Raw genomic sequence first — 10000 nt, forward strand, 5'->3', positions numbered from 1 at the left:
GTGAATGGTGCCCTGCGCCTGTTGATGTCCTGGCCATTTCCAGCGTGAAGTCACCGATTCGCTCACATGCGATGAGCTGCCGTGCCACTGCGAGAGTAGAGCCTATTGAAAAAGCTAGCGAACAGCCTCAAATGTTTTTGGGGCAAGGTCTTTCCCACACACTCGCGTCCCCTCCCCTCCCCTCCCCTCTCCTCCCCACTCGGTCTCTCTCTCTCTGGTTGAGTGGCCGCTTGGCTTTGTGTATCATGTGCATGCCTCACGTGCTTGGATGTTGACGACCAGCACACTCCTCCTCAGCGTTCTGGCTCGGCGCAAGCAAGTGCTCGCTCTCTCTCTCTCTCTCTCTCTCTCTCTCTCTCTCTCTCTCTCTCTCTCTCTCTCTCTCTCTCTCCCTCTCTCTCTCTCGTTGTGCGATGATGCCACTCTTCTCTCCTGTCTTGGACGGGGAAGCTGACCCGCTGGCAGGAAAGCATATTGCTATCTCGGCAAGAAAACTACACCCCACCTGGGGCTCCGCTCCACTCTACAGTGGGAACACCATCTGTGTAGTTTCAGGATGCACCATGGGAGACGTAGGCTAGTGCCGTAATCTCTAGCAGCTTGCTCACTCTGCAGTACACTGACCAGTCCCATTTGCAGTCTCTCTGCTCCTGTTGCCTGCCAACCTTGGCAGGGGTGACTGTGGAAAGTGTGGTAACTTTTTAGTCCATTTTCTCAATGCAACACAAGCCAGCGTTGTGGCACTGTGGTTAGTCACATTACAACATACAGACTAAACATTGAGGCCATGGCTGGGTTTCTTAGATAAACAGAACAAATACGTGTCCAGACAGGTTTAGCATGGTCCATTTGTGATTTGGAATCTGACCATCAAAGGTAACATTTTTGGCTCATAATGCCTTGTATACAGCGGATCATATAGGTGTTTACCATCAGCATAAAAGCATGGTTTAATTGTGTGGTTAATCCTACTATCATGCTCAACATTTCATTACCAACACCATCAAATCCATCATACTGAAAGACATGAAATAAGGCCGGTCCTGGTTTAAGTCTCTGCTAATTAAGCTTGTGTGTTGGTGGGAAGTGACTGTTTGAATGGTTAAGTGAGTTCCAAAGGGATTTCAGCGCGGCCCCTCCAACTGCTTAGCTGCAGCCCCGAGCCACCTTTACTGCTGCTCCAGCGACTTCAGCACCACAGCAGTGGACAGCGACAGAATCCTGTTCTCTCTGCCCCCTTCTCTCTCTCTCTCGCTTCCTCTCCCTTTCTCTCTCTCTCTCTCCCTTCCTCTCCCTCCCCCTTCTCTCTCTTTCTTTCTCCCTTTCTCTCTCTCTTTCTCTTTCCCTCTCTCTTTCTCTCCCTGTCTGACAATCTTCCCTCCACTTCCCTCCCCACAACAGGGACCATCCCCTCCCACACGCATGAAACATGCCGTCTCCATTGAGTCTTCAGATGCCATTCATGTGAAATTCATTATTCCACATGCTAAACTCAAAGGGCTCCTCCTCCTCTTCCTCCTCCTCCTCCTCCTCCCTCACACTTTCTGCAGCTCACTCACCAGCAATGCCCCATCCCCCATCCGGTTGGTGGCCACCGCTTTTTTTAGAATCATGGGAATTGTAGTTTTCCTAAATGAAGCCGTGATGGGGGAGTTTTTGAATATCAAATGACCTTGAAGAGATATGCCTCCTTTCTTACTTTAATGCCTCCCATCTTTCTTTCCCATTTGCTGTCTCTTATTCCAAACCTTCCCTCATCACCTGCAAGCCTACAGTATATTCAGTCCCATACCCAATGCCCTAATTGCATTTATCAGGCAGGCTATTCTCAAATGTACTGCTACATTTGTGTGTGTGTGTGTGTGTGTGAGCGTGCACTGCAAAAAACTGCTTGTCTAATAAAATCTAACCAAGTGTTTTAATCTTATATCAAGATAAATAAACTAGTTGGTATTGTTTTCGGTACAAAGACACTTACCTGGTGCTTTCTTTTGAAATCATTTGACTTAATTAAAGAAATGTTTGTTTTAAGTTAATTCTTCCTGAAAACAAGCAAAATTATCTGACCGTGCAGTAAGTAAATTTGTTGTAAAACAAGCAAAATTATCTGTCCGTGCAAGTAAATTTGTCTTGATAAGACTCCTTAAAATAAGTCAAAGTCTTCTTAAATTAAGTGAAATTATATTTTGAGAGAGCGCTACAGTAGGTAAGTATTTTCATACTGAAAACAATACCAAATAGATTTATGACCTTATTATAAGATAATTACACTTGGTTAGATTTCATTTTTTGCAGTGTGTGTGTGTGTGTGTGTCTGTGTGTGTGTGTGTGTGTGTGTTTCATATCTGTTGATGTGTCTTCTGAGGCTTCCGTGATCTGCAGCGAGGTGATGAGATGGTACCTGATGGTCGATCCACAGCAACCGCCACAGAGAGAGTAGATAGAGCCGTTCACCAGAATGCCTCTCGACAGCCATTCCCAACCACAGCGCTAATTAAGTTTTAGCATTCACGCTAGCAGCGCGGGGGCCCAAGAGAGACCCAGTCTGACAACATGTAAACAACATCAAACACCCCCCCTCTCCTGTCTCATGCTATGAACAGGGCTCGAGAGAAGAGACGTGGGGGAAGCACGCTCGCTCGCGGATGATGAGAGCGCGTGGCAGCACCATCACCTGGATCTCCAAGTTCTCAATGAAGCTTACATGACGTCTGCGCCGCCCTCTTGAAAATGGCATTTAGTTCAGTTGGTTGCCTCGCACTTGCGGCACCTCCCCCCCCCCCCCCCCCCCCCCCGTCGTGTTCGTATAGTGATTTATGGGAATGTTCTCTTTTAACAATGGTGTGTGGAAATGTATGTTGAGATCCGATTGTACGGCCAACAATGAGCATCTCATTTGGTACATGATGGTGGAAATAATTGGGGTGATGCAACTCACCTCTCCAACAGTTTTATTGCAGCTCTGGACGCAATCCACCGCTTGCTCTCCAAATCCTCTCTCCTGGCAGCATGCCATCTTTAAGAGCATCGCTCAGTGTTAATGAATTTACTTTTCTTCCCCCCCCCCTCTCTCTCTCTTTCTCCCTCTCTCGCTCCCTCTCCCTCACTGTATCTTCTTGTTTGCTCTCCACTCTATCTTTATTTCTCTTCATGTCTTTTTCTTTTCTCTTTTACTATTTGTAATGTTTTTATCTCTCTCTCTCCCTCGCTTTCCTCCCCCCCTCTCTTTTTCTCCCTCTCCCTCTTTCTCTCCCCCTTTCTCTTTCTCCCTCTCCTCTCTCTCTCCCTCTCCCCCTCTCTCTTTCTCCTTCTCTCTCTCCCCTTCCTCTCTCTATCCCTCTCCCTCCCCCCTTTCTCTTTCTCCTCTTTCTCTTCCTCTCCCTTTCCCCCTCTCTCTCTCTATCCCTCTCCCCCTCTCTCTCTCCCCCTCCCTCTCTCTATCCCCCACCCTCACACTGTAGATGAGTTCCTTCAGCACTCGAGCGCTGACGGTCCTCTCCTCCGTGTTCGGGGCGTGTGGCCTGCTCCTGGTGGGAGTGGCCGTCTCCACGGACTACTGGCTGCTCATGGAGGAGGGCATCGTGCTGCAGCAGAACCAGACCATGGAGGTCAAGATGGCGCTGCACTCCGGACTCTGGAGGGTCTGCTTCGTAGCTGGTAGGTACCCACACACGCGCCCGTCTCAACATATCTCGGCAGTGGTGGAGGGTTTATGGTACCCACAATGTGCCCGTCTCACCAAATCTCATCAGTGGTGGAGGGCTTAGGATAAGAGTAAAGGGGATGGTCTGCACACTGTAATGGCTCCAAAAAAAAATCTTTATTAGTTAAAAGGGAACGTTTCGATCAACAGATCTTCATCAGGAGGGCTTAGGATACCCATACCGCATTCGTTTTACCAAATCTTAGCATAGGTGGAGGGCACTCTCTGGCCAAATATACCTAGATGTCGTCAAACGAGAATAAACTTAATTGCACCCAATTTTATTAATTGCATTTTGTGGACCAAATTATTTAAAATATAATTTTGGTGCAAAATGAATCAACATTAATCATATAAAGTAAGATAATATGAAACACATTTTATAGAATGATGGTTATTTGAGCCATACAGTAATTTGTTTTCAAGTACACTTGACCTGGATTATTTTCAGATGATGGTATGGTGTTCCTGTAGGGAACTGGTAGAGCTAATAGTTGCTGACAAGCCCAAGGAATGTGTATCTGTACTGAACCGTATCACATTGTGAGCACTAAATGAGCGACATTGAATACTTTTAAATATTAAAATACTCAGTGATGTTGGTTGACCTTTTTGTAATGTTATCACTTAACACACGCTGCAACGGTGAAACGAGCTCCTACCAGTTCCTACCAGAGCAGGCCCGCCCCTCTATCTTCCAAAAACCTCCTGAAGACCCAGCTCTTCCGAGAGTACCTCTTCCCCTAGCACTACTGACAACTTGACATGCATAATCCAGCACTTACGACTACCTTCTCCCCTATCTCCACTCTCTTTCCCCTCCCTTGACTTCCCTTCAACTCCTGTTCTATTGTATGCTGGTAGAGTTGCTGCTGCACCAACAATATCCTAGTGGCACTGTACCTTTATTGTGCCTTGATTGTTGCATGTCTCTTTGGATGAAAACATCTAAATGACGAAATGCAAATGTAAATGAAACGCATCATATTCTAAAGCAAATAGTTCCAGTCCTTGATTATGATTGGCTGAATCACATTAGATGCTGTTGTAAAATGCAACACAAACATACACCTTGACTGCATTTCGTTCTATAGTAATGCGCTACCACATCTTAGACAAAAGTTTAGATTTCTTGACAGAAGAATGATTATCTATGAATAAATTGTTATTATCTCGTTGCCTTTGTTTCATGAAATCTTGCCAGGTATATTTAGGAACTGTTTTAGAAAAGCAATAAGCCATTTGAGTCAGTATTTAACACTGATTTTACTACAGGCTCGAGTGGCTAATTGCTTAAACATACTGTGGCCAAACTAGTGGTGAAAATTGCCATTTGTAGAGTGCAGTTAGCATGGAAACATAGCAGTGTTTGTAGTTTTTGGAGCAAATCATCCTTTAATCTTGTGTGCCCAGAACAATGCGTTTGCCTGGCCAGAGTACAGTCCAACCCCTTTCCTTGCATGTTGTCAATACACACACACACACACACACACACAGTCTACGCAAGTGGTTAATCCTCACGAGCCAATCCTACCAGAGACAAATGTTCAGAGTTGGGTTGCACTCAAAGAGAGGTTTGCTTTGTGTGCATGTCAATGAGCCGTGGTAAAGCTGAAGTCTTTGGCTGTGTGTTAGGGGCTATTTCGGCTCTGATGCTGTTGACTCAGGCCCAGTATCTCTGTTTGTAGTCCTGTGCAGTGTTCCGTGACCTCTGTTCGACCTCGTGTCCATACCATGTTTGGCAAATGTTTTCCTCTTTTTTTCCTGTCTCTTCCTCCCCCCTTCCATCTGTCCATCTCTCTATCTCACTTCTGTCCCTCTCTCCTGTCCGTGCCCTGGTCTCTCTCGTTCATTGTGGCTTCTTCTCTGTCTCGTTTCTTGCTCTCCCCCCTCCCTCTCTCTCTGTTTGTTTCTCTGTCTCTGTCTTTCTTCCCCCTCCCTCCCTCCTCTCTTTGCCGTCTCTCGCTCTCTCTCTCTCTTTTTTTCGGCCTGTCTCTGTCTCTTTCTCAGGGCCAGAGAAAGGAAGATGTGTGGCGTCAGAGTACTTCACTGAGCCAGAAATCGAGATTACGACCGAGAACACTGCGAATATCCTCAGTGAGTAGAATGTCAAACGCAGAAGACGGCAAACGCGGTGAAGGACAGTGTTTCTGAATAAAGGCCCCTCCACAAGCGTCCTCCTCACTGATCCCATGATGAGCGCCTATGAGCCCAGCTCTCTTTGTGCTCCCAAATAAACAGCTTATTCGTGTTTTTGAGCTCGTCCTTAACGTCTCCTTCATTCCTATTCTCCTCTCCTCTCCTCTTCTCTTCTCTTCTCTTCCTATTCTCTTCTCTCCTCTTCTCTTCTCTTCTCTTCTCTCCTCTCCTCTCCTCTCCTCTTCTCTCCTCTCCTCTCCTCTCCTCTCCTCTCCTCTCCTCCTCTTCTCTTCTCTTCTCTTCTCTTCTCATCTCATCTCTTCTCTTCTCTTCTCTTCTCTTCTCTTCTCTTCTCTCCTCTCCTCTTCTCTTCTCTCCTCTTCTCTTCTCTTCCTTTCTCTTCTCTTCTTGTACGCACTCCAGAGATGGTGAGGACAGCCACGCCTTTCCCCATGGTCTCCCTCCTCTTCGTCTTCACTGCCTTCGTCATCAGTAACATCGGACACATCCGGCCCCAGCGCACCATCTTGGCGTTTGTGTCCGGAATCTTCTTCATCCTCTCAGGTAGGGGCATGTTCATTGTTATGTAGAGGTGATGGTGCAGTGGTGTACTACCCTGATCCAGTACACATTGCATCAGACTCAGTGAAGTGCTCCCCGCAGTCATCTAGCTGTCTGTTCTCTTTGAGCATTCAAAAAAACACCCTGGTGTTCGTACAGAGTTGTGTTGTTGTGAACAGGAGACCAAGTACACTCTCAAAACGAATGTGCTGGAAATTTGTTTTGGCCCTATCTGACACAGAGATGTGTTAAAAACAACACAAGTTGTGTTATTTTCAACACATATTGTGTAACAAATAACAAAAGCAATGTGTTGGTCCCTATTTGGACACAGAGATGTGTTGTTTTCAGCACATTCATTTGATCAAGCCATACAGTATTCCAGTCCATCGGCGTATTTGGCTTTAGAAGCTATCAACTGTTCATCAAAATTATGACTGTGTCTTTAAATGTCAACATTTTTTTTTTCTTTTTTTTTCATTTGCCACTTTCAGACACCATATGCTGAATGTTTTGCCTCTCCAGCATGCTGAAAAAAAGTGTTGAAATATGTTGAATTTGTGGCGTCCTCAGATAGCAACTCTTCTTGCACGAGGACTAGCCTGAGGTAAAATTAGAAGTCTAAGATTAGAAGTCAAAATGTGTTTCATCTGGAGCTTTCACTCCGTTTTTATTTATGAGGCGATAATTTGGACTTGGAGAGTCAGACTTGTTTAGGAGCCAGATGTAGCCTGTGTGGAAGCGAGCGACACAGCGAGTGTGTTTACTCAAGTGTGTTTGCAGATGTCTTTGCAGATGCCGAATGAGTGGAGATTAGTCGGAGTAGACTCCCTTTTTTATCCACCACTGCTGTGCAGCTTTACGCTGTGAATCTCTTTTAGTTTGTACAATTTACTCACGCACGTTTCTTCGCAGACATCCATTAGAGAGAAATAGCGATTAGCCGGGAACGATTCTTTTGTAAAGAAAACACCGGGTGGCTGTAGGTTGCGAACTCCGTGACGCTACGGTGCAGCGCAGAGCCGGATGTCTTGCCCCGGTCTGATCCGACAGCGGTATATGCGGTCGGTGGTGGTGGCTGAGCCTCCCGCTGTTATCTCTCTCACGCGCGCTGATAAGGCAGGTAGGCGATAACGGCTGCCTCAGTTGCGGACGTGAGATCAGGGAAGCTCGGCGCAAACTTCCCGACACCCGGACTGCGGAGCGCACACACACACTAACACACCCCTGCTGCAGTTATGAAGAGCTCTGACACATTCTAGAACCTTTCCACTCTGATTTGCTCAGGGTTATTGGGTGCAGAGACTCGCTATCTGCTGCATTCATGCTGACAGAATTTTAAAAAGGTATTATGCATACTTTGAAATTTGACCTTCAGTAAATCCTGTAAACAGTTTGCACTGTTTTGCAATAACATTTCACAGCATGTTGTAAATGCTGACCCATCTGGAGATAGAAACGGATAGAAATATTGTTCAAATTTGAGGGGGAAAAAGCAGCTTTACTTTGTCCAGTCACAGAGAAGTAGGCCTAACAGATCATCTGTTAAGATTTAAGTCCAGTATGTAAAATTGTTGTTTAACAGTTAGCCTACTGAGCATCACCTTAACCAAATTCAACATCCTAACCTTAATCTTTACCATAAATTGTAGTTAACAGATTGTCAGCAGATGAACATCTGTGTGTGTGTATCATATATATAGATATAGAGGCCTAACTCTATACAGTAAGTTCTGTTCTTTCTATTTATAACAATATTTAAATAAAGAAAATCATTTCTCATCATCAATTTCTTATAGCTTGCACTAATCGGATGTTAGTGGAATACTGTAACTGCTCTTTGTCTTTTCTGGAGGCTTCCTGAAAGAGAGTTGAGCACTAAATGAAAACCTCTTGTCTTCTTGAGTCTTTGCCTGTGATAGCTGTAACTATGGTTTCTGTGAAATTGTCAAGTTCCCCGGATGTGAAACTGCGGCTCGGTCAACCAACTACTTCGCTGGACACTGGCAGACAGAACAGCCGTCTAATTGGTTGTTTCTCATTTGATGCGTGAAGCGCTTGGCTACTCCTGCAGTCAGCTCTTGCACAGGCAGAAGATTCATACACAGGCACAAGTAGAGAGTTTTTTGGCCCCAGTCGTGGCGCGACTGGCAGGGGCACCTGCACCGCACACCGACGACCCGGGTTCGATTCCCGCCCTGTGGTCCTTTCCGGATCCCACCCCAACTCTCTCTCCCACTCACTTCCTGTCTCTCTCTCTCTACTATCCTATCCGATTAAAGGCATAAAAGCCCCAAAAATATACTTTAAAAAGTGGAGGGTGTTGTGTACTACTAGGCTGTGGATAAGGGAACAAGAGTATAGAGCCTTTCTTAGCTACACAGGACTGGCCAAGGTTTGCATTGTAGGACACCAGGAATGGAATCGTTTTTCCTATGCTGTGTGTATCCTACTCATCTCATGTTCCATCTGTAAAAGTCAGGGGTATGACCAGCAAAAAAAAAGACACAAAATACTACTTCACGGATCTCCCTCGTTTGAGACAGTTCCCCACCACTTCTTTGGTGGTTAAAATTTAATTCCTCTCCTCATGCTTGTACAACGCACATCACCCAAAATGGATTGTGCATCCGTCTGGAGAGACAAAGAGCTAAACGGGGTGAGTGTTTCTGACAAAGGCGGAGGCGGCGGTGCCAGCTTTTCTCCCCTGGCCCTCTCTTAAGCAGACCGTTCTCCAGTCCAGCTTGTGTCCTGAACCGCTCCGCGCCTGGCCCGCAGGAGAGCTGCCGCTGGGAAATACTCATCGAGCCAGATAGCCGGGCCGTGCCGAACTGAGACGTTTTCTCTCTCTCTCTGTCTCTCTCTGTCTCTCTCTCTCTCTCTCTCTCTGTCTCTCTCTCTCTCTCTCTCTGTCTCTCTCGATCTCTCTCTCTGTCTCTCTCTCGCTTTGTCTTTCTCTCTCTTTCTTTCTCTCCCTCTCTCTTTCTGCCTCTCTCTCTTTCTCTCTCTCTGTCTCTCCCTCTCTCTCTCTGGTACCATCTGCCATCATGGCTGGTGCCGCCGCTGAGGTCATCTTTGCGATCGGTCCCATTGTGGACGGTACGACGTTACTGCCGCTGCTGTAGTTGTCACCGCGACGATCAGCGCTGACCACTCGGGTCAGTGTAGCAAGTAGAGAAAGAAAGAGAGAGAGAGAGAGAGAGAGGGAGTGTGTGTGTGTGTGAGTGTGTGTGTGTGTGTGTGTGTGTGTGTTGTTATCTATATGGCTGCTTGGGGTCTCAGTTCATCTCCACTATCCCACTGCAGCAGCCGAGCAGGATGTCAGACACACACTGTGTAGTCTTTCCTTAGTGGTGCTGTACTGCAGATAACTGCTGCTGTGGTGATGGTGGTGTGTGCGAGAGAGTGTGTGTGTTTGTGTGTGTGTGTGTGTGTGTGTGTGTGTGTGTGTGTGATATTGTCCACATGTCTCTGCAAGGCGTTAACAACACCGAGGCCATGGCTTTGATTCCTGGCGACTACTCAAACTGACTAAGTGCACCCTTCATTCGGCTGTATGTGATTCTTGATAAAAGCATCTATGCTAAATAAATAAGG

General features: G+C 46.4%; 1 protein-coding gene across 1 annotated transcript in view; it reads left to right on the plus strand.

Moving 5' to 3' along the window:
* The window catches only part of cacng7a (calcium channel, voltage-dependent, gamma subunit 7a), a 19926-nt gene that overhangs the window by 886 nt on the left and 9040 nt on the right, over positions 1 to 10000 (plus strand). The window contains exons 2-4 of the mRNA XM_062529821.1: positions 3462 to 3657; positions 5714 to 5800; positions 6266 to 6406. Coding sequence (XP_062385805.1) covers positions 3462 to 3657; positions 5714 to 5800; positions 6266 to 6406 — 424 coding nt within the window. The remainder of the gene's footprint in view (positions 1 to 3461; positions 3658 to 5713; positions 5801 to 6265; positions 6407 to 10000) is intronic.

This window comes from Sardina pilchardus, chromosome 24 (assembly GCF_963854185.1).
Source record: "Sardina pilchardus chromosome 24, fSarPil1.1, whole genome shotgun sequence".
Classification (NCBI taxonomy): domain Eukaryota; kingdom Metazoa; phylum Chordata; class Actinopteri; order Clupeiformes; family Clupeidae; genus Sardina; species Sardina pilchardus.